We start from the raw sequence: 25,318 nt of genomic DNA, 5'->3' as shown, positions 1-25,318 counted from the left end.
TAAACTGTGACATATTATACCCAAAAATTCTTCATACAGTGGACTACCAGTAAAATTGATAACAAATTTGGAATCATAAATTCATAAATTATTCAGACACTTTGACCTGACCATGTTTTGCTTAAATGTTATCTGACATAATTATTTTTTTCTGACACTGTTTAACTCTGAGATCTTGTCATATTTTATTACCATTTTTTAACTATAGTGAATAAACTCTATTAATGAATGAAATGTTCAAGGTGTCTGAATACATTTTGGTTTGACTGTATATATATATATATATATATATATATATATACATATATATATAATCTTTATTTATAAATCTTTATATCATCTTTATTTTGCATTTTCTTTTTTATATCTGTGATTTAACTTCAAATGTGCTCAATGTGACTGTGTATGTGAATATAACTGAAATATTAACTGTATCTGTATATTTACAATAAAATTAATGCAAAATATCTCTCTCACCAATAATCAAAATAGAAACATGCATGTAGCAAATAGGCTTCTCAGCACTGAAGATAGCACTTGGGAGTATCGAGCAAAAGAGTGTTTTATCTCCAAGATATTGGCTGGCCAGACGGATTGTATTTTATGATTGTACGTTTATCACGTCAATCATCCGCTTTTCTCCGCCTACCGCGTCAATAGACTTCCTGAAAACGCTCGTGCCTCCCCTACAGCTCAGGAAAGCTGGAAAACTCGCCATGTAGAGGGGGCAGAAAAAAACAGGTAAGTCTTGTATTACTTTCGCTTTGTCGTTTATTACTGTTGTTAAAGTCATTATACTATGTAAGGCACATAAAAGTTTCTAGGTCGCCCCATTTGATGAAGAATTTAAACAGAAACAGATCCGTTTTTAGGTTGATGTCTCTGAGCTCCCGTCTGCTTGGCTGTTTAAAATGGCATGTTTGCTGAGTACATTCTTCTTCTCCTCGATAAAACCGTGTTTTATCTTTACCAGCTTTAAGGTTATAACTGCTACCGTTAAGTACAAACAAATCCATTCATACACATATCATGATATTCTAGTTCCTTGTGTTGGCCTGTCATCAGCTAACTGTGTTGATATGCGAGTTTGGCTCTGAGTTGCTAAGAAACTGCAGGTATACTTATTAATTTCCTTGCCATTAGTTTCTTTGATCTTTTAAAGTAACGTTTTGCTTGCAGTTAACTTTATAGTACCCTTTTAAGATAGCATATAAGCTTGATTCTTCATTCACTTATGATCATGCATCATAATACCCAAATCTCACTAAATGAGCAGCTTTTGTATATAAATCCCTAATTTAATACAAGTTCACTCAGATGATGTTAAAAGCCCCCTTGCAACACTTAAATGAACTTGTGACTGTGACAGCTGACTAGCCACCTGTCACATTCTGAGACACTTTGTAATTGTATGAGACTGCTATTAGATTTTAGTGTTACAAACAGAGCTTTGTATTTTTACCTTTGCTGATTTTGATTGCTAAGCAATTCTTTTATTTTTTTATTTTATGTGTAGGCCTGTGAATTTATCGATTTCATAACTGGTCGCCTAAAGAAAGACCTACATAACTGTGTGTAAAGGTCATCAGTGTTTTTATTTTATGATCTGTGAGGTCACAGCTGAGTAATTATAAGTCAAAGGCTTCAGAATTGCTTTGGTGTATCTGAATAAATCTTGAAACTATCATATCATTGATGCAGTAAAAAGTCATGGTGATAAAAGGGACAAAGTGTGCAATTGTGTGTGAGAAGCCCAGACAGTCAACAAAGCTCTTTTTGGCTCTAGAAAGGTGAAGCTTGAGGCAGCTTTAGAGAGGAATGCACCTTTTTTGTTTGTGTCTTAGCTCAGCTTTTCAAGGACACATGGAAGCAAAGTGGACATCACAGCTTGGTTTTGTTTTGTTATATTCTTAAATAGTTATGGAAATCTGCCAGGCATTGATTTCACATGAGTCTTAACAAGCAAGACCGGAAGAAAATTAAAGTGCATGATAGTTGTGATAAGAGTTGCATATTTCTCCACTGAGCATTACTTGCTGAATTCCAAAACAATGTCTTTAAATGTTGAACTACAGCTAAAACATCCGACATAGCCGTCCGTCTCGCCCCAGATGTTTATAGACTGTGTCGATATATTATTAGGCCCCTTAACTGCAGCCCTTTCCTGTCAGCCATAAACTCGTACTATGAGATCTTAATCTGTTGAATCTGTCGTCAGGTCGCATTTCAGACATTCCTGTTCTCCATTGAGTTGAATTTGTTGAGTTGAGAACTCATCCGCAGTCCTGGTGTTGCGTTTCAGGCACAATCGCGGAATTTACATATGTGGTTTCATCCAAGATTGATGCTGGACAGGTGTAATTCCACCCCAGCCTTTTTTCTTTTTCTTTTTTTTCCCACTCTGTTTGGTTCAAAATGACAGCCCTTCGTATTTGTGTTGCCTAACACTGGCAAACCACAGGTACCTGGACATTTTGAATAATGAGCTTTGTATTTAGACTATAAATCCATCTGTTCACATTTCTCCAACGGTTGCCACACTCTTTCTGTTGAGAAACAGAATCGTATTGTTCAGCATGTTTCTTTTTGCTGATGTCAGACCTTTGATATTGCACTATAAGTTATCTGATTACTTAAGTCTGGTAAGGTTAGGTGCAGGTCAAGGGTCTATTTAACACATTAGAAGGGCAGTAACGATCTTGAGTTCTAATACATAAGATACACTACTGTTTAAAAGTTTGGGGACAGTAAATGTTTTTTTTTTTTTTTTTTTTTTTTTTTTTTTTTAAGAAATTAATACTAAAGTGACAGTGAAGACTTTTACATCATTAAAAAAGATTTTTACTTCAAATAAATGCTATTCTTTTGAACTTTCTATTCATCAAAGAATTCTGAAAAAAAAAAAAAAAAATTATTATGATTTCCACAAAAATATTAAGCAGCTCAAATGTTTTTAACTGTGATAATAATAACAACTGTTTCTTGAGCACCAGATCAGCATATTAGAATGATTTCTGAAGGATCACGTGGACTAAAAATTCAGCTTTGCCATCCCAGGAATAATACTTCCCTCCCTAATAATTAAAATAGAAAACAGTTATTGATATATAACTCCTATTCAGAATAATATATTACTTTAGCTATATTGCTTTGTAAGATAATATTGCATTTAAACTTTGAAAGGTAATCTTTGTCTGTCTGTCTGTCTTTCTTTCTCCAAACCTTCTCTATGTAGCAGGGCACATACAACAGCGGATAAAGAGGATAACCATGACTTGAGACCCTGTTCTAGCACTACTCCTTTTTCTGTATTCTGAGTTTTATTTATTTCCCATCTTGAGGACTCTCCTGCCAGGATTGAATAGAATTCTACGTTCATGGATATCAAATCCTGGATTTTATGGCATTTTTTTATTGGGTGAGATAGAATACATGATTTCCCAGCACTACTACAATTCCTGACACTGTTTTGGACCAAAACCAGAAGTGACATCCCTGTTCATCTCTATCACTTCCTTAACCTTGATGTTTTTGGCGAGGAACTGTATTTTTATTTGTCCACCTTGATAAGGTTTCATTTGGTTCTCCTCAAACACTACCCTCGGCCGGGCCGTTACCTCTGTTCTCTGTGCTTGTTTGTCACTAAACATTTTCGTAGCATTTATAGGGTTATTCTAACCTTAGTGTGTGCTTATTTTTAGCCATTTGTAAGTTCTCTGACCTTTAAACAAGGCATTGTTAATTGAAACCGTGCTTCCAATTTTATTTAAACAACTTGTAAGAAAGTACAAAATTTAGTAACTTAAGAAATTTCATTTGATGATTATTTATGTAGATGCGCACACAATTCAATTTAACCTTGACAAAAGACTTATGCCTTTTCTCATATTGTGAGATATTTTGCCGGTGAAGTCAAAAACACATTTGAGAAAAGCAAATAATCTGGCTTCTTGTGCATCTTTGATTTTAAAACAAATATTTTTTTGTTGGGATACTAGCAATACTAAACTGGAAATCTTTTGTGTATTGTGTTTTGATCAGATGATCGTAAGAGGATTTAGCATTGTTTCCAGGCAAAATGCACTGATGGGAAAGGTTTAACACTATCAGGGATAGAAAAGCCTGCTGAAGTTTCTTTTTGTTTTGAATAGATGCCTGATGAAGCACTTTCATCATTTATAACTTGTGTAACATTAAGTTTGCGCAAAGCCCATGATTTGGGCTTAAAAAGCTGACACATTTGAAAACATCTCCAAACGTCTAGGGCATCCGTCCAGAAAGACATCTCACTACAACGCAGAAGAAAGGCCTCTGCATGAGGCATTCAAGCTGTATAGTCCAAACATACTTTTGAGGCCAGACATTGAACATGCGCTCCCCAGGCCCCGAAAGCCCGTCCATGACCGAGGAGGCCCTGCTGCATGGACAGTTCAGCGGTTGGAGCAGCGGAGGAGGGAGTGGAAGTAACAGCAACAGCAACCCCAACAGCCCTGGAGGTGTGTCTTTACCTTCCAGCCCTGCCTCCACCAACTATGCTCTGACTCTCACACCAACTCACGTCCACGTCCAGCGGTTGTCTCCACGTGCTGGGAAGCAGTCCAGGCTGATCCTCCCGCTGACAGAGCTGACCGGATGCAGCTGCCCACGATCGCCGGCCCCTCCTTTGCTGGTGCTTTACTGGTACCCCCCGGGTAAACGCCGGAAGGGCGTCTCCAGACACAGACAGGTGAGGGCGTACTTGGCAGAGAGCAGAGCTGAGGCGGAGAAATGGAACGCTGCTATACAGAGCCTACTGAGGGGGATGGATGTCAGCTCCACTACAGGTGGGTGTCAGGGTTTGATCATTCACAGCTGCTTTGTCTTCAGGTAGTTATGTGTGTCTGTGCTTATGTTTGTGGGAAAGCTTTCGCTGAAGCCTCCCAGATGGGAAAAAAAAAACATAAAATTTTATATATTACAAATAATTTTCAGTGATTAAAATATAAATATAAAAATGAAAATAATTAAAAAGAAAAAACTTAAAAATATAAAATAAATTGAAGTATTTTTAAGGACAAAAGCACTTTTAACAACAAAATTACTAAAGCTAAAATTAAATTGAAAACTGAAAATATAAAAATAAAAGCCAATTCAAAACAATAAATACTATGATAGTAAAATAGTAAAAATAATAGTAATAAAATGGATGCTGGATGCTGCTAATTGATTATAATTCATAATGTTGCATTAATGTTGTCATTAGTATGTCTTGTAAATAGGATGCCACTTTGATTTTTTCTATAGTGCACTAAATTTATGTGAGTATGAATCATGTCTGTCTGCATATATTTGAGTAAGAGTTTAACTGTTCCCTCCCTTTTTTTCCTTTCTTTTTTTATTTTCACTCATAATGTGTACCACATGCTGTCATTGACGGTCAGAGAATGGGTGGGTCTGCGGCAGGGAAAATACAGCCTGTTTTGAGTAGTGCAGATCGTTCGGTAGCAATACAGCAGGCTTTATTGACTTTACCAGATGCTGAGTATTGTCGCTCTGTCCCTGTTTTTAACTGCTGTGCTGTAGTTAGTTGTCAGTGCTAGTCGTTGCAGTTCAGTAAATCATTAAAATAACTTTATAGGATGTTACTGTTTTTTTTTTTTTTTTTTTTTTTTTTTTTTTTTAGCAGGTCTAGTGGTGTGAAAATATAAGTACACCCCATTAAAGGGATAGTTCACCCAAAAATGAAAATTGTCATCACTTGCTCACCTTCAAGTTGTTTCAAAAATGTATGAATTTATTTCTTCTGCTGAACACAATGGAAGATATTTTGAAGAATATTTGTAACCAGACAGTTGACGGTAGCTATTCACTTCCATATTAGGAAGAAAATACTATGGAAGTCAATGACTACCACAAACTGTCTGGTTATCAACATTCTTCAAAATAGAAGAAAGAAACTCATACATGTTTGGAACAACTTGAGGGTGAGTAAATGATAACAGTTTTCATTTTTGGGTGAACTATTCCTTTAAAACTGGGTATTTTGGTAATTTAGTTTTAAATATAAGGTCATTTAATCATCATTTCAGTTATACTGATTGGTTAAACTATAATTTGAAGCAAAACTGAAACAGCATTTCAACATCAAGGAATTTAGGTTTTTAAGATTGAAAGTCTTGCCTCAGTTCAATTTCAAAATACATGAATCGGTCATCAGCACGTGATGGGAAGTTCAGGAAGAAGTCTTCAATCTTAAAAAAAAAAAAAAAAAAGCCAGATAACATCTAGGTTAAGATCAGGACTATACATGCACTGTGCTCTGAATAGATGAGACCAATCCCAAATTCTCAAATCCCAGAACATAATGAAAATGTTCTCAGATTCCACACAGTTGAACCATTAATGTTAGAAACTACATGATTATGTTTTTTTTGGGAAAAATACTGTAAAAGGAGAACTTAAATGATTATTAGAATCATTATTATGATAATGATAATGATTTATGTGAAATGAAGGTCAGATATGTGATCTTGATGTGTACTTATTTTTCACATCTACTAAAACATCATGATGTCTACTTTCAGATGGTTTAGGACGTAGCTTAATGTTAGTATTAAGCCGTAGAGAATGAAGGCCTTATCCTCACTTGCTTGTTTTTGTTTGCACAGAATTTTGCAAAAGCATGTTGCCCCGTCCCCGTCGACTGTTGCTGCTGGTCAATCCATTCAGTGGCCGGGGTCAGGCAATGCAATGGTGTCAAACGCACATACTTCCAATGATAAGAGAAGCCAACATTAGCTACAACCTAATACAGACAGGTAAGAACAACACGCACACATGCTGTTGGCTACAAATGGTTCTGAATAAATTGAAGTGCTCACACCAACAGTGGTCAGAATCTGAATTATTGCATTGAACGAATGTGATGCATGTGGTTTTGTTGTTGTGCAGAGCGTCGGAATCATGCACGTGAGCTAATCAGAGAGATTTCACTACAAGAATGGGATGGAATAATCATTGTATCTGGAGATGGACTCTTGCACGAGGTGAATATCATAACAATATCATGTGAATATCATGTGGCTGTGTCACATTATGTATTTAGTTAACTTATTACAAATCCCAGATGGAATCTACTGACTTTTTGCAGGAAATTTGTTTGGTAATTTTCCTGTCTTCAGTCTGTGGAATTCTGTGTAATGAATTTAAACATGGTAAAACACATTAAATGGTTAAGAACAATACCCTGTTGGTAGCTGTAAACATGATAAATTTTACCAAATTATTTAATAAATGAAGGGGCCAGGGATGTGTAGAACATTCTGAATGACACAAGTTTTATTTCTGTAGTAGCTGACTGATCAAGCACAGGCTTTGTATGTAAAAATAAGATATTATTTACACATTATTTACATATTAATCTGTGTGTCCTCTTTCTGCAGGTGATAAATGGCCTTATGGAAAGGACAGATTGGGAACAAGCAATAAAAACTCCAGTGGGAATTCTGCCTTGTGGCTCTGGAAATGCACTTGCTGGTTCCATAAACCACTATGCAGGGTATGAAATGTACTTGAGCTTACTTGGGACACATTGTGTGAAACTCTAGTCCTTCAGAGAGCCTCCCTTATTTTTAAAGGAACAGTTTACCCAAAAATGTAAAATTCTGTCATCTACTTACCCACAGTCCATACACATTTGTTGCTATTTTTCCTATAATGAGGGTGTGTAAATGACAGAGGTTTTATTTTTACTTTATTTGCAAGCCTTTTAGGTACAATTTATTTTAAATGCTTTGACAAAAAAGTGTACATGCTGCAACATATTAAGGGTCTTTGCTTGCTGTTGAAGCTTACTATTACTAAAAAGGAAAACGAAAGCCTCGTTTCCACCGAAATTACCCAGAACAATTTGTCCCAGGAACTTTTTTTTTTTCCCCAGACCTTTTGTTGTCTGCGTTTCCATAGCGGTCTAAAGTACTGTGAAGATAAGTCCGGTGACGTAGGACTGGCCGCGACTTTCCAGTTCCTGCATATAAGCTTAATAATGCCTAAAGCTCGTCGTAGGTCCATCGGTTATATTTTTAAACTCCAATATTGATTCGAATAGCAAACAACTCTAACTGCACGCACCGCAACAGACTTTAAAAAACGATGGTTGAAATAAAATGCTGCGTGAAATGAACCAATCAGCATATTCAGCACCCAAGTCCCACCCCCAAAAGTTCTTGATCTTTCAAAGTACTACATCCTGAGCAGGGACATTTTGAGGGGAGAATTTTTAACCAGAACTTTATTCAGTCCGTGGTTCCTGTAGTTTAAACACACAAAGTACCACCTCAAAGTCCCTAGTTCCTGTGGAAAGTTCAAGCGGTGGAAACGGGGTTAAAGAAAATCTGTGTCAGTTAAAGAGAACTCACATTTCCTTTAACTAAAATGAGTTTCATACATTTCTCAGTAGTTGTTTGCTCTGTGTAGGTGTTTTGATAGCTATGTACCTAATTTTACACTCACAGACAAAATCTGTTGTGCTGATTCACTTCCATATTTGAATAATGTTTTTGAGTCATGTTTTAAAGGTGCAATAGGACATTTTCAAAGAGGCAAGCAATAGCGAGCTAGCTTTCGCATCATAACACCCTCCCTTCAGAGAGTCTCCAAAGCCACACCTCCTCTAAATCACATGAAGGCGCGCACACACACACACACACACACACAGCTGCTCTCGGCAAAGTGTCACAAGTATTATTTCATTCGGACTGAATATATTGATTGGATGAACAATTTATGGTCCTACACGTTTAACATTGATTGCTATCAGGATATGAGGAGACTTTCAACCAGTATAACAAAAAATGTTTCTGTAGAGAATCACCTATTACACCTTTAAGTAAAGATAGTAAGAAAATTGAGGTTTATTTGTGTTCTAAATGTGATTGAATCTATTTTTTGTTTTTCTCAGATATGACATGTGCCTTCGGGAGCCTCTCCTCCTCAACTGCTGTTTTCTGCTGTGCCGGGGTGGGGTTAAACCGATGGACTTGGTCTCTGTTACAACCAGCCCATGTGCTTCATCATCCACATCCAATCAGAATGGGCACCCACCTGCTCCCAAGAGACTTTTCTCTTTCCTTTCTGTGGCCTGGGGTTTTGTGTCTGACGTGGACATAGAGAGTGAGCGCTACAGAGGGCTGGGCTCAGCACGGTTTACACTGGGAACACTGGTGAGATTGGCTTCTCTGCGCTCCTATAAAGGCCGTCTTTCCTACCTGCCACCTGATATGTTCAACCCGTCCCCTGATGCCACGCCTCAGCCACCCCGAAGGCCGCTTTCACGCAGCATTACCGAAGGTTTGGAGGGATTTTGTCGCACGCCCATCCATCGCACCTGCTCCGACATGGGCCTGAGTGAACAAAGAAGTCTCCGCAAAGGAGATGGAGAAAGAGAGAGGGAACGAGAACGGGAGAGGCAGGAGAGAGAGAGGGAGAGGGAGAGGAGGAGAGAGAGGGCAAGAGGGGTTGGAGTAGTGAGAGCAAGCAGTCTCGCAGAAGACAGAGAGAGAGAGGTGGAAGCAGAAGAGAAGATGGAGGAGACATCAGAGACCAGTTCAGAATCAACTGAAAGGGAAGAGTGTGACAACATAGTCAGGAATGATGGGAACATAGAAGAAGAGAATAAACCAGGTGGGGATGAGATAGATGGACAAGGAATGATTAAAGTGAGAGATTTGAGTGACAGAGATGAGGTAAATGAGTGTGACGAGAGTTATCAGACGGCGCCATCTGACCTCCAACGCACATTACGTAAAAACTCACTCCCCTCTAGCCAGATAATTAATGCCTTCTTCAGCCAGCCAATTGGTGCAGACACTGACCAAGACTTGGAGGTGGCAGCCTATGGGAAGGAAGACGAAGACCTAAATGGCACCTACTTTCAAAGAGATGCCTTTCCTCTGGACAAGTCTCGCGAGCGAGCCCTCACTATCTCGTCCTCTCCATTCCGTCAGTCTCCTTTCAAAGCTTTCAAACCTAAAACTTTGGACCAGAACCAGAACCCCTCACGGCCACGCCCCCTCTCCCTTCTCCATCAATCGCATTCAAACTCTCTCCCTCCAAAATTTCCATCCCTTTCTCTGTCCCTTTCCCCGACCCCTCCTTCGTCTCCATCTTGCGCCTCTCCCCACTCTTCTTATCTCGCACCACGTCCCAACACTCCCAGCTCGTCTTCCCCATCGCCTTCTTTTCATTCACCGACCCCTTCCTTCAACTTTGACCTTGCAGAGCCTGCAGGACCCTTGAAGAACTGCCTTCACATGACATCCTCCATCAACCTGCCAGAGGATGATCTGCTACCTCCTCTGGACCAGCCTCTCCCTACACGTGACTGGGTCCATATTGAGGGCGATTTTGTCTTGGTGCTGGCCATCTACCAGTCCCACTTGGGAGCAGATCTTCTCGCTGCGCCTCAGGCTCGATTTGATGATGGGTTGATCCATCTGACATTTGTACGGGCTGGTATCTCCCGGGCAACGCTGCTTAGACTGTTCCTAGCAATGGAGAGAGGAGCTCATATGTCTGTTAGCTCTCCTTATGTCAGTCATGTTTCTGCTCGGGCATTCCGCCTTCAGCCTCTTTCGCCACGAGGAACCCTCACTGTAGATGGAGAGCTGGTCCCCTATGGGCCTCTGCAGGCACAGGTGAGAAGAGAGCTACTAGTGAAAGTAGGGATGCACAATATATTAGTACCATATTAGTTATCATTAGTTAAATTAAATATTATTTTTTTCATCTTTGTATTTGTTGATGTTGATATTTCATTGATTTGTGTAAAGGAGATATGACCGCACATTCACTTGCAAATACTTTATTAAAAAACATTAAATACATTTCACTGATTAACTATGTTAAACAGTAATAATTTAATAACTAGGGCTGGGATAATAAATCAGTGCTTGATTCTGAGATTTTCAGAATGCATCGCGATTCTCTCTCGAATCGATTCTGATGTTAGTTTTTAACAGCAGGTAGCGCGCTAGGCTAGTTTTTAACCGCTCACTCAAATTCTCATAAAGAAGCGCGCTAAAGAGTGCTCGTGCATTCGGCTGAGTCTGAGAATGTACTTGCACAATGACACGAGAATAATGTAAATAGCCCAGTGCAAACACCCTTGTAATTCTCTTCAACTTTTTCAAACTTTATGAATGATTCTTTTATAGAAGGTTCAAGTGGTGTGTGTAAGGAATTGGAAGTAAGCAGAGTAAGCATGCAGTGCCATCTACTGTTAAAAACTAAGCTCAGAATCGATTCAAGATAGAATCGCGATGTATTCGGAAGATCATAGAATCGATCCAGAATCATTTCTCGATTCTCAATGCATTGATTTATTGTCCCAGCCCTATTAATAACACTATTAAATCTTTAGCAAATCTCATAATCACTATCCATTTTCAAACTGTACATTATGATGTTGTGATGCCTAAATTCTCTATAAGCATTTAAAATGATTGATTTTAAAGTTTTGATTTTGATTTTTGATAGCTCTATTTTTTTTTTTTTTTTTACAAATCTGATTGTACCTTCTTTTGTCCCAGGTTCATCCCTCCATAGCCCGTTTAATTGTTGGGGACTCGGGAATAAAGATTACAAGATTCTGACCTGTTTGGAACTGAACGGGCAGGGATTAGCGTGACGCTCTGGATTATATAACATTTTGCCATGCGCATACTGGGGGAGAGAGAAACAGAAAGCCAGCAGTTGCAATCACTACTTTTACTGGGATTAACTAAGGGATTGCTTATTCAAGCTGCATATGCAAGGAGTATTTTTGAATTTATTGAAGGGATGAAAACTTGTGGCCTATTGCATGACTGTAGGATTATACTTGGATTACCCAGTAGTGAGAGAGAGAATGCAGCAATGTCTACATAAGAGGAAAATGGCGAAACTGAATGTGTCCAAATGGTGTATACATTTTAGTATGCATTTGTGCATAGATTCTCAACAGTGATCCTGCCTTATTTCAGAGAGTGAGGAAAAAAAAATAAAAATACACAAACCCACATTCAACTATGGCTCCACCCATTTTGCATAATAGGTACCCCTGGAATGCCTTATCCATGTCTGAATTTTATGTAACCCTCCTTAATTTACGTAATTGCTTAGTGTGCGTCACACTTAAAGGGTTAGTTCACCCAAAAATGAAAATTATGTCATTACTCACTCACCCTCATGTTGTTCCACACCCGTAAGACCTTCGTTCATCTTCGGAACACAAATTAAGATATTTTTGATAAAATCTGATGACTCAGTGAGGCCTCTATTGCCAGCAAGATCATTTCTTTTTTCAATGCCCAGAAAGTTACTAAAGATATATTTAAAGTTCATGTGACTACAGTGGTTCAACCTTAATATTATAAAGCGACAAGAATACTTTTTGTGCACCAAAAAAACAAAATAGCAACTTTATTGCACAATGTCTAGTGAAGGCCGATTTCAAAACACTGCTTCATGAAGCTTCGAAGCTTTATGAATCTTTTGTTTCGAATCAGTGGTTCAGAGCGGCAAAATCACATGATTTCAGTAAACGAGGCTTCGTTACGTCATAAGTGTTTCGAAATTTCAGTAGTTCACGGGAGTTTGGCAGTTTGATATGCGATCTGAACCACTGATTCGAAACAAAAGATTCGTAAAGCCTTGAAGCTTCATGAAGCACTGTTTTGAAATCGCCCTTCACTAGATATTGTTGAATAAAGTCACTATTTTGTTATTTTTGGTGCACAAAAAGTATTCTTGTCCCTTTATAATATTAAGGTTGAACCACTGTAGTCACATGAACTGTTTTAAATATGTTTTTAGTAGCTTTCTGAGCATTGAAAAAGGGAGTGTTCTTGCTGGCGATGCAGACCTCACTGAGCCAACGGATTTTATCAAAAATATCTTAATTTGTGTTCTGAAGATGAACGAAGGTCTTACGGGTGTGGAACGACATGAGGGCGAGTAATAAATGACATAATTTTCATTTTTGGGTGAACTAACCCTTTAATCTGAAATCTCATTTAGCAAAGATTTATCTGCTTTGAAATAAGTCTCCGTCCAGCCCTGAAAACCGTTGTTTCATGAGACTGATCAGAAATGTGTCAGTTCTTGCATCCATTTTGCGGGTATTTTTAGGACACAATCATTGTGTGGTTAAAACGGAACAGTTAAACATGGACTGTTATGATATATATTGCATTGCTAGACTGTGTAAAAAGCATGCAACAATCATGATGATGACATTAATTGGTAACTAGCTATATGCATTGTAATGAACGTAGAAAGAAAGCTTGGAAAACTTTCACTTCAGGGTTTTTCTTTCCCCCCGGTATTATCGAAACATGCTAATCACTGTCTTCTATGAGTTAAGGCAAATTTGCATAGTGTTTGCTCAATTTTACTCAGATAAATAATGAAGGAACCGGAAGTTAATGATCAACTGCCAGTGCAAATCCTTTTCCTGAAAGATTCATTTATTAAACACTAGGCGAGGACTATTTCATAGTGATCAGTAACTTGACTTGATAACATTTTAGTCTTTCTCTCAAAACAATTAACACTGAGTCACTAGAGCAACAGGAACTTCAGCTTTGTAAAAGAACAGACCTGTTGAAAGTCCAGCTGTGGAGCTGATTACGATTGCAAAAGAGCCTTTCCAGTGCTTTTGAATTCTACCTAAATATTTATTGGAGAAATGCCCTATTTGCATTTCTTCTATCCTTTTCATTTCCAACCTCTCTTTTTTTTTTCTCTCTCATTTCTGAATTTGCAATGATTAGTAAATAATATGTAACTCTAATGACTCGACTGGTATTTCCGAACAGCTGTTTAGTTCTTTCTAGTGCAATAATTTCTTCTTCTGTTGATCTCTTCAGCTCTTAAGCATCAGCTGATATGTAAATCTAGTTGTTTTGTTTGTGAGTCTGGGTACTCAAAATGATTTTCAGCTGCAATCAGATGGCCAGTTATTTTTTGTTATTATTCATTCCCTATATTTCCTGCCTTCTTTTGTTGTACCATGCTTTAGAGTGATCTAATAAATTTGGTATCAAGCTGCTGTCCATCTTGAAAATACCAGTTTAAGATGTCTCTTCATTCTGCAATGCTTGTATTAAGATTGTAATTACTATTAAAAGAATATTATATTAAACATGTATACATTTTATTTACAGCTCCTAGTTCTGTATGGTTTAAAACTTTAGTTTCAGATAAAATTTAACTATGAACCCTTGCATGTTTGTTCTCCAGTCTTGTACTCTTGCTTTCTGTAGAGGTATCACCAAGAACAATGAGGATAAATGTTTTCTTCCGGTTTATTTCAACAAATGTCCATTTAGGAATGTTTTTTCCCCTTTGATTAGCACATTCTCAAGGGTACATGAGAACAAAAAGGAGCTTGAACTACGACAAACATGTGACAATTTTGCACAATCACTTGTAATTAATACAAAACTGATTCAGAGGTGGAAAACAATGCAAGTTCCCCTTAGACAAGATGAGTAAGGCACCAGTGGGCTGACAGCCCAGTGTTTCACTTCTCTGTCTCCTGCTGGTTATCAGGTTTGCATGAGATGGTAAACAAGGAAGCCGTCGTCTCCGACTCTTTTCCTCTCTTTCTTTCAGCTCTTCATCATTCTCTTCAGTCTACTAATCTCCACATACCACTACATGGTTCAGCCACTATCTTGTTTTGTTGTAGTGTCTCCGCCTTCCTATCAGTTCTTTGAGCAGTTTATTTTTCCCTTGTTTTCCCACTTGTACTTCAGTATCCACTCGATTAGTACATTGCCCTTTTGCTCCTGTAGATTACAGCTAGCCTGCACTGCCCTCTCCCTCTCCCTCCACTCGCCTTCTCTCCTTTTCCCCTAGAAGCGATACATTGTTTTGGTGCTCTTTTGTTCTCGGGAGTTGCTCAACTGTCTTGCCTTTGCTGCCTGTGTGAAGTTGTTGGCCGCCTACTGGCTAATTTAACCACTTCCCTGTTGCTTACTCTCCATTGTGACCACGTTTAATAATGTAATTCCCAACTTTAAAATATGAAGGCCTGTTTCAGTATTAGTTTAAATAAAAAGTTTAGATTTTTATAATATTATATGACTTAATGTCTCTAAATTGTGACCATATCTTGCAATTGCCAATTTTATATCTCACAATTTGACTTTTTTGAAAGTATTTTGTGGTAATGCTACAGAAACATGATTTGAGTTGTAAATATTTAATCTTTTATGTAGATTAAACTAAATCTTTCGCTTAGAAAAACAGACGATTACAATATTGAAAGCATTCAGCCTTAAAACAAGATAAACACTCGAAACAAAAATACATTTTTTAGCGTTAGTCTGCAATTGTCTGGCTTGTTTCACATTTTTAACCTCAATGTAACATGTCTATCTTGTTTGAGTTCTCGCTAATCCAGCTTTTTCTGTCTCTCACAACTGTTGTATCGAAATCTTACTCTTGAAATCTTGAGTTCCTTGCTTCTGGTTCATTCGGTGGGGGGAGGCTGTTGCCCTCATAGGAAGGTACAGGGGAGTCATAATCTCACGGGAGTCAGATTTTGACACTAACCCTGTTCCTAGATAAATTGTGATTCAGAAATACTGCAAATACAGGCAGCGATAATTTTCAATTCATCTTAAAAATATCAAGCTATGGAAGTATCTGCGTGCTCTCACCACAAGGTGGCGTGAACAAGCTACTTGCACTTCAAGATAATTTTTTAGCATTGGCTAAATACTGTGACCTTTTAAAGTAAGATGAATGGTGTTGATAATAATATTGATGCACTACTTAAAGTTTCTCTTGTTTTGTCTTGTTTTTTGTAGGTCATTGTTTAGTATATTTTTTTCAATTTGCATGAATTTTATTTAAATTTTTATTTAATTATTTTTTTATATTAGTGATAACGGTTTATTTTGACCTCTGTATTTGCAGTTACCCACTCTTTAACTTATCCTTTTCCCCCTGAGACGAAAAAAATAAAAAATAAACACATTAACATAACTTTATAATAAAGTTATGTTAAGATGTTCTGAAGAATTTATATCTAAGTACAGTTAAAGGTTTCAATTCAGTTTGGATAAGTGTTATTTTGGTATCATTGAGCTACTATTATATATTGTAAAAAGTAATACACTCTATCTACTCAATAATGGCAACAGATTACAAGCAATATTATTAATTAAATTCAACATATAAGAATTGAGTTAGAATTAATCAAATTAATTCCTTAAAAGTCAACCATTTAAAATGTGTAAAATTAGCAAACACCATTACAAAAACCACAAACTGACCTAAAAAGCAATAAGTCAAACTGGGCAACTAAATGAAATACTGATCACCATAATGGTGACCAAACTTTTCCAATAAAATCAACATCTAAACCTCTGTTAATTTGTGTGTTTCTCTGTCCTTCAGTGATTTAACTTGTTATCATCAGGTGTCTTCAATGTCGGCAATAAAAAATAAAAAGTTCTTGATTAATCTTTGAAGTCTGTCTGTTATTTAGATATTTTTGTTTAAATTTTACTTAAATTTTAAGCAATTTTAATTTGATTAATTCTAACTCAGTTCTATTTGTTGAATTTAATTAATAATATTGCTTGTAATCTGTTAATATTGCTTGTAATCTGCCAAAATTTTATGGAGTAGATATAGCGTATTACTTTTTACAGTGTAGATATTAAAATTTTTGACTAGTTTTTATTTTTCAACTAAATTTTAGAAATTAAAGTTTTAATAATTTGGTTGTATGTTTCAATAGTTTTTTTAATGTGTATCATTTATGAATTTTTATTTCAGTTTTGGATATTCTAGTAAAACAAGTTGAGAAATGTTCCCTTGGTAATCATTTACATATTTTTCCCATTGTATTTTAGTTAACGTTCATTTTATTTCAAGTGACAATTATACAACTTTAACAACCCTTTGAATTATTGTTCTCTCCTGTAAACATGTGTATTAAGAAACAACTTGCAGCCCTTTTGTTGTTTTGTTAAGACGTTTGATGGCATTGGTTAGGTTTCACCTGATTTACAGGAAGATACCTGCTTTTTTGGTGGGGGAGGGACTGGAGAAATGTGTGGGAGGTGTGCAATGTTTTTTTTTTTACTTTTCTGAAGCTATGCATGAAGGAAGCCGTATGTGTATTATAAACAAAGATGTATGTGAGCACACCTGTCAGTCGCCCGGCTGAACTCAGGGAAAACAGCCTACAGCAGTGATGGCTTGTTTGGATTTGACGAGCCTCTTTCTCATGTTGTCTGTGCTGTTGGCAGTCACAGAAGCCTCTTTTGCGCAGTTCACCTACCAAGGAGCATCAGCCCCTGGAGACATCATCATTGGAGGTCTTTTCCCCATCCATGAGGCAGTAACAACAGTGAACTACACTGCCGCAAATGGCTTCTCTCCTCCTCAGCGTCCCATCTGCAGCAAGTGAGTGTTCATTGTGGAGAATTTAGTCATGAAGGTCAGACAAAAAGGGGACTGCACTGAACTTATTTATTTACTTACTTATTTTGTCATTGTCTAAGTTTGTGATTATATGTTGGACATTAAAGTTTTTTTCTTCTTCTGTTAATAGGGATTTATGGACATTACAATAAAATATTTGTAGGGTAAAAATTGTTTTTATTTTGAAGTTAGCAGTTAAAATTAGACCCAAAATTGTGTCAAGCCCCCATTGGCAGTTGTTGCTGGTGTTTTAATTATTTAATTTAATTATAATTTATAAAGTTATTACTTAATAATTCCATTAATTAAATGCACATTTCAAACATCTTCATTATTTATCATACCATATAGGTAATTATTTATTTGATTTGAATTCATATCCCTTCAATTAAAATGTGTACACTAGTTTTGGGACAGTAGCCTAATTATATATATATATATATATATATATATCTGAAATAATATATAAGTATGTCTCTTATTTTCGCCAAGACTGCGTTTATTTGATAAAAATACAGCAAAATTGTGAAATATTATTACAATTTTAAATAACTGTTTTCTATTTTTATATTTTTTAAAATGTAATTTATTCCTGTGACGGCAAAGCTGAATTGCATTAGTCTTCAGTGTCACATGATCTTTTAGAAATCATTCTAATACGCTGATTTGGTGCTTAATAAACATTTCTCATTATTAATTATTAATAATGTTTTTTGTAAAATTACATATGTTATGTAATTATAGTGTAATTTAGATGTTTCTCTTTGACTGAAATTCTGTTATTTGATTTGTCTGTCATTATTCAACTAAACTGCCAAAATGCATACATTTACATTGTATTTTTGTATTATTATAAAAAATAAATTATATCTGATTTATACATATTATGCAATAAATCAGATGAGAGCTGGGATAAGTTTACCTTGGAGAGCTTCTTGACCCAGGTAGGGGTCATCTTAGCAAGTGCTCCCATTTATTTCCCCTAAAAGTATATTGGATGATGCATAATAATCATTATGTACATACTAAAGTCTTCTCTAGAGTATCTTATGCGTTAATCTGAAGAATCTTGTCACAATCATCTCTGTGTGGTTTTGTTTATCTCTAGATTCGACTCAAAAGGTCTAATTCAGGCTCTAGCTATGATTAATGCTGTGGAAATGGCAAACAGTTCCCCCATGCTGAAAAGATTGAACATTACTCTTGGATACCGCATCTATGACACATGTTCTGATGTCACGACTGCACTTTGGGCCGTCCAAGATCTCATACGGCCGTTCTTAGACTGTGATTCACCAACAAACTCTTCTCAACCTGTCCAGCCTATAACAGCGGTCATTGGGACCAGTTCTTCTGAGATCTCCATCGCAATTGCCAGAGAACTCAACCTTCTGCTGATTCCACAGGTAAGCTCTTGCAAGTTCTCCACTCGTAGAGCTCAAAATCAGGATTGGGTAATATTGTCTGTTTATCTGTTCTGCAGATTAGTTATGCATCTACAGCTACAATTCTGAGTGACAAAAGTCGTTTCCCAGCTTTCATGAGGACCGTCCCCACTGATGAGTACCAAACCCATGCCATGGTAAAACTTCTGAAGGACAATAAATGGACCTGGGTTGGCATTATCATTACAGATGGAGACTATGGGCGTTCTGCCATGGAAAGTTTTGTTAACCACACTGAAACCGAAGGAATCTGTGTGGCCTTTAAGGCGATCCTACCAGACTCACTAGCAAACGAACAAAAATTAAACACCTACATCAACAAGACAGTGGACATCATTGAAAAAAATACGAAGGTTAATGTGGTGGTCTCATTTGCTAGAACATCTCAAATGAAGTTGCTATTTAAGGGTCTACTGAGCAAGAATGTTTCAAATAATAAGTTTTGGGTGGCCAGCGATAGCTGGTCGACTGCTAAAGATATTCTGAAAGATGTTAACCTCTCAGATATTGGAACAGTACTGGGTTTCACCTTCAAGAGTGGAAATGTTACACCTTTTCAACAGTATCTTAAGGATCTACAGTTTAAAAGTGAAGATAAGATGAACAATTCATTCCTGAAGGAATTTTTAAATCAACCTGGTATAAAAAGTGCTGCAGAAGCAGTACAGGAACTGATCAAAAACACATATTCGGAAATGGTCTTCAACATTCAGATGGCAGTCAGTGCTATCGCTAATGCTGTAGCTGAACTATGCGTAATAAGACAATGCAAGACCCCAACACCTATCCAGCCCTGGGAGGTATTTTAAAAGACACTTGCTGCCAATTTCAAAACTGATTTCTTAGCTTGTCACAATTAACATCCTAAAAATCGTTGCATGTTTGTGTTTCAGCTCCTTAGACAGTTGCGGAATGTCACTTTTGAGAAAGAAGGAGTAAAGTACAATTTCGATGAGAATGGTGACATTAATTTGGGCTATGATATCTGCCTATGGGATGAACAAGAAGGACATGGAAAAATAGCAGAATACGATCCATCCAAAAGCAGTTTCACTTTTACAAGCAAGAATCTAAGTGATTTTGAGGTAAATTCTATTCTTTAATGTTTTATTTGGATGTGTTATTACAGGGGATTTTGTATAGGCTTAATTCTTTACAGTTTATATAAATGCATTATTGTTATTATTAACTTTTTTTTATTATTAATGTCAATGGCTGTTTTTGCAAACTGTCACATCTCCATTTTCAGTGCCTCGCAGCATGTGTTTTGCATCAGTGTCTCCTGCATTAGTAGGTGCATTCACACCATGTCGTAATACCGTAACGATTTTGAACTGTAAAAAGCCTTCACGTGCTTGTTGAACTTGTAATTACAACGTATAAACTGGCTGCTGTACCACCTGACCACTGCAGATTTAAGGTGTGTTCGAACTTCGAAGCGGTGTCATGACAAATCAGGTCCTCCCTCGAAATTGGAACTCCCCAAACTGTCAGTTAAAGAATTAGTTCACTTTCAAATGAAAATTAGCCCAAGCTTTACTCACCCTCAAGCCATCCTAGGTGTATATGACTCTCTTCTTTCTGATGAAAACAATCAGAGAAATATTAATAAATATCCTGACGCATCCAAGCTTTATAATAGCAGTGAATTGGGGTCACTAGTATGAGCTGAAGAAAGTGCTTCCATCCACACCCATCTATCATAAATATGTGCTCCACACGGCTCCGGGGGGTTAATAAAGGCCTTCTGAAGCGAAACGATGCATTTGTGTAAAAAAAATATATATATATATATTTAAACAAGTTATGAAGTCCAATATCAAGCTTCCCCCAGACCTCCTTCCGTATTCAAATTACGAAGAAAGTGTAAACTGCCGTTGCGTCAGTTACGCTTTTTCAGTAAGTTGAATAGGGATGACGGAGCGTAAGCTATTTGACTTCATAACTTGTTTAAAAATGGATATTTTTTTACACAAACACATCGCTTCGCTTCAGAAGACCTTTATTAAATGTTTCTTTAATGTTTCATACATGAACCTTGCAACGGAAATTGAACATTTAAAAACATGCCTGAAGAATTCCCCAGCACTGTGGAACACATTTCGTGTTAAATGGCCAAAACAGTATTTTCTATAAAGCATTCTCTTAAGCAATGTTTCACTTGTTTCTTCTCAGAATGTGGTATCTAAGTGTTCAGACACCTGTCAGCCAGGGCAGTACAAAAAAACAGCAGAGGGTCAGCACACTTGTTGTTACGAGTGCCTTGCCTGCGCGGAAAACCAATATTCCAACCACACAGGTAAGTTCCTTGATGTCACTTTACACTAAAGGTGCCCTCAAATTCATCTTTGCTGGGCGAAATTTAGCAGGCAAAAATACATTTCGTATGAGGGCCAAAAAAAATGCATCATACATCTCTACGCTATTGAAAATGAACAATGGACCTTTTATCCAGGAAAAATTTAGCTTATTCGACCGCACCTTTAAGATTAAATTCTCTGATCTTCATTTCAAGTTTAACCCCAACTGTCACTAAAATGAAATGTTTTTAATTGTCTTTCAGATGCAGATTCATGTTCCCAGTGTGACACTAAGAGTATGTGGTCAAACGATAATAGCTCAGAATGTCAACCCAAGACTTATGAGTACTTTGAGTGGAAGAGTGGGTTCGCCATCGCTCTGTTGTCGCTGGCAGCCCTCGGCATCCTCCTCCTCTTCTCGTTGTCTGCACTGTTCTTCTGGCAAAGGCGCTCTCCGGTGGTAAAGGCTGCAGGCGGACCCCTTTGTCATCTGATTCTTTTCTCGCTGCTGGGCAGTTTTGTCAGTGTCATTTTCTTTGTGGGTGAACCGACCAATTGGACGTGTATGGTGAGGCAGGTTATTTTTGGTCTGAGCTTCACGCTGTGTGTCTCATGCATCCTGGTCAAGTCCTTGAAGATCCTTCTGGCATTCCAGATGAATCTAGAGCTAAAGGAGATACTGGACAGGCTCTACAAGCCATACGTGATCATCTGCATCTGCACAGGGCTGCAGATCATCATCTGCACTGTTTGGCTGACCTTGTACAGGCCTTTTAAAGACAAAGTAGTGCAGCCCAAAGTTATTCTGCTGGAATGCAAAGAAGGCTCAACTGTGATGTTTGGGTTAATGCTGGGATACGTAGTTTTGTTGGCACTTATATGTTTCACGTTTGCTTATAAAGGCAGAAAACTTCCGCAGAAGTATAATGAGGCCAAGTTCATCACATTCGGTATGCTCATCTACCTCATGGCCTGGGTCATCTTCATCCCTGTGCACGTCACCACCAGTGGCAAATATGTACCGGCTGTGGAGGTGGTTGTTATTCTTATTTCAAACTATGGAATCCTGAGCTGCCACTTTTTGCCGAAATGTTACATAATTATTTACAAAAAGGAGCACAATACCAAAGACGCATTCATGAAGAATGTTTATGAATACGCTAGAAAGAGTGCTGAGAACATCAGAGGCTTGAATGGAACTGAGCCACGGAGTAAAATAGAGAATTCAGTCTACATTATATCCAATCCATCACTTGTGCCTGAGGAGGAACAAGTTTCTGAACCAAAAATAGATACTGCACCTTAAAAAATAATACCTGGATGTAAGAATTCATGATCATGAGTCAAAGGCATGTCAAAACTTCTCCAGGGCCCCGAAAATCCTCAGAACCCAGAGGGTTAACTTAAATAGACTGAGTTAAAAGAAATACCTAGCTTTATGATGATCAATCTGAATGATGATTAATACTTTAATTTAATTGTAAAAAAAAAAAAAAAAAAAAAAATGTTTATATGTATTGTGTATATGCTGTATATAAATTGTTTAATTTAAAAAAAATGTAACATAACTTTCATTGTTCATTGTTAGTTCATGATACTTAATGCATTAATTAATGTAAAACTGAGCCGTTACCTGTTTAATTTTGCATATCCAACATCATCTGGAAAGAAAAAAAATATTTGTAAAATGTACACATTTGTTAAATGTATATGGATGTATACTGTGTATAAATTGTTTAATTGTAGCAAAATCTCAATAGTTTAATTTGTTAATATTAGTCAATGTATGATTAAACTAACAATAAACTGTTGTTTTCAACATTAACAATTAATTTAATTACTTTATAAACGTATTAAACTTAATTTAATTGAATTTCATTACATTAAATAATGTTAGTTTCTATAGGCTATTATAAGAAAAATTAACTTAAATATTATTCATATCAAATTAATTTATTCAGGAAAAAAAATCAGTTGAAAATTGTTTACTTTATTAAAATAAATTGTCGGGAAGCTGGTCGTTTTCCTATTGATTTACTGACATCATCATCCACATCCTTTTTTGGATGAAACTGTCTGTTTGCTCTTCTGTATTTCACGTGACTGACTCTTTAACACATCACTGATACTAAGAGAGACATTGAGAGTGCCAGAGGCTTGATAACAGCCCCAAACTCTCGTCTCCGACAGGGAAATGGGTCAAGTTTCTTATGTCATACTGAAGTGAAACCTTTTTTTCCTCAATCATCTCATTTTGTATGAGTTACTTAAGCACTAAGTCCAGCTCAGGCATTCAGTTACATAAGACAATAAAGTGTTATTGTTCCACAGTATTAAGTTGATTCAGTCATATAGCTCACTTTGAATGCATATTTTTACATTACATTTTAAATTGGATCATTTTGGGTGGTATTTGTATGTCTTACTCTCTGAAGTTTTGTGTAAATGCAAAATGTTTATGTTTTCTTTTTATTTCTCAAATGTCACCCAGTATGAGAAATGTCTTACTCGAAATATGAGAGATGGGTGCCAATATGCGATGGCTCGGATGGAATGTTCGCAGCTGTTCTAAAAATATGACATGAATCAATTCTTTATTACTTGTGTGAAACATCATCTGTACAACCACTAACACAGACAGTGGAGTGATTATTGCCAGTGGCATGCAGTCTTCAGGTGTTGTTTTCCCTTTCTGAACAAGCATGTCCAGTTTTGTCACCAGCAGACATTTTTCCACTTCAACACAAAAACTTTTATTCAGATTTTTAGATAATGTTCAACTGAAATTCATGCTAAAGATGCTAATGATGAAAGATAAAGCTGCTGAAGCTCATGTTAAATATTTGTCGAGATGATTATGATGATCTAAATACACAATATCCAAGAAGATGTGTAATGATACCCAGGTCTATGTGTAGACAAGCAAATGAAGTTGTAGAAACCAAGACGTGTGAGCTTCTCAACTCACAATACTGCTGTTTAAAATATCCTTTCCCTGAATTAGGGTTTTTCCAGTATCACTCATAAACTGATCATGTAAGGATAATCATTTATTATTATTATTTTGTTGTTGTTTATATGCTTCCTTAGTTGGCCTGTCATACTAAAATATCTTTGTTACTCAAGGATTAAGATTAGTTCACCCAAAAATTAAAATCTGTCATCATTTATTCACCCTAAATTTGTCCCAAACCTGTATGAATTTCTTTTTTCTGCTGAACACAAAGGAAGATATTTTAAAAAATGTTTGTAACCAAACACTTGTGGGGCATTGACTTCCATAGTATTTTTTTCCATACAGTGGAAGTCAGTGGTGCCCCACACATATTTGGTTACCCATATTCTTCAAAAAAAATCTTTCTTTGTGTTTAGCTCAAGGAAGGAATTCATACAGGTTTGGAACAACTTCCGGGTGAGTAAATGACGACAGAATTTTCATTTTTAACCCTTTAAGTGATATTCGATTTTAAGTGATATCAACGTTTTCTGTATTTGTAGGCCTAATATATAAATTGTATATTTAAAACCATTCATCCCGTTTTGTGTCCCAGCATAAGAGAGCTGGGACTGAAGAAAAGCTAGAAAAAATACCCCCCTAAAACTGTTTCAACAATGTCATTCATTTTCACAACCGTCATCGCATGGCGTAGCATTAAGACTCATCTTCACTGGAAATAGCAAAACCTGCAAATTAGTGTGATTTAAAAGAAGCTACACGTAAATGACTCATGTTTAGTCTATGTTTTTATTTTTATCTTGCCAGTCAGGCGTGCAGCTCCCTCACCTGTAAACCACAGTAAGGAGTGATTCAAATGTCATGAATTAAGCAAGTCTGTTTGTCTTTTCACCGGTAAAAACAGCTATTGTTTTTGGACATTGCTTCTCACGGAAATAGTTTAATACGCCTACATAACACATAAAAACAAAATAGTGTTACAGATGTGTTAACTTTCATGACATATAAACAATGTTGAACGTTTCAACATTGTATTAAGCAAGAATGGCACTTGGCTTAGTAAAATAACATTTATCATAAAATACAAGCATATAGTATTACATATCTATTTAATCCACAGCTCCCTGTCTGTGCCATACGGAGATTATATATAT

The 25,318-nt window shown here is 36.7% G+C and overlaps 2 protein-coding genes across 3 annotated transcripts; both read left to right on the top strand.

Annotated features, from left to right (window-relative positions):
* Window positions 1-583: 583 nt before the first annotated feature.
* Window positions 584-14,161, top strand: sphk2 (sphingosine kinase 2). Of its 2 annotated transcripts, XM_051865452.1 has the most exons (8): window positions 584-741; window positions 3,236-3,418; window positions 4,265-4,823; window positions 6,648-6,797; window positions 6,931-7,025; window positions 7,422-7,537; window positions 8,939-10,673; window positions 11,568-14,161. In XM_051865452.1, the coding sequence occupies exons 3-8, from the start codon at window positions 4,370-4,372 to the stop codon at window positions 11,628-11,630; spliced, it is 2,613 nt and encodes an 870-aa protein (XP_051721412.1). In that variant the 5' UTR covers window positions 584-741; window positions 3,236-3,418; window positions 4,265-4,369; the 3' UTR covers window positions 11,631-14,161. The 2 variants fall into 2 exon arrangements, with proteins under 2 accessions (XP_051721412.1, XP_051721411.1); XM_051865451.1 differs by having other exon boundaries at window positions 679-741; window positions 3,239-4,823.
* A 2,593-nt stretch (window positions 14,162-16,754) lies between these two features.
* gprc6a (G protein-coupled receptor, class C, group 6, member A) lies at window positions 16,755-23,036 on the top strand. The gene is made up of 6 exons (XM_051866601.1): window positions 16,755-17,445; window positions 18,572-18,869; window positions 18,947-19,708; window positions 19,802-19,993; window positions 21,084-21,207; window positions 21,472-23,036. Exons 1-6 carry the CDS (start codon window positions 17,234-17,236, stop codon window positions 22,512-22,514), a joined length of 2,631 nt encoding a protein of 876 aa, XP_051722561.1. The 5' UTR covers window positions 16,755-17,233; the 3' UTR covers window positions 22,515-23,036.
* Window positions 23,037-25,318: the final 2,282 nt, after the last annotated feature.

The sequence above is a fragment of the Ctenopharyngodon idella genome, chromosome 16 (assembly GCF_019924925.1).
Source record: "Ctenopharyngodon idella isolate HZGC_01 chromosome 16, HZGC01, whole genome shotgun sequence".
Lineage (NCBI taxonomy): Eukaryota > Metazoa > Chordata > Actinopteri > Cypriniformes > Xenocyprididae > Ctenopharyngodon > Ctenopharyngodon idella.
Note: the sequence above shows the minus strand (reverse complement) of the source record. Positions and strands in the feature narration are given on the sequence as shown.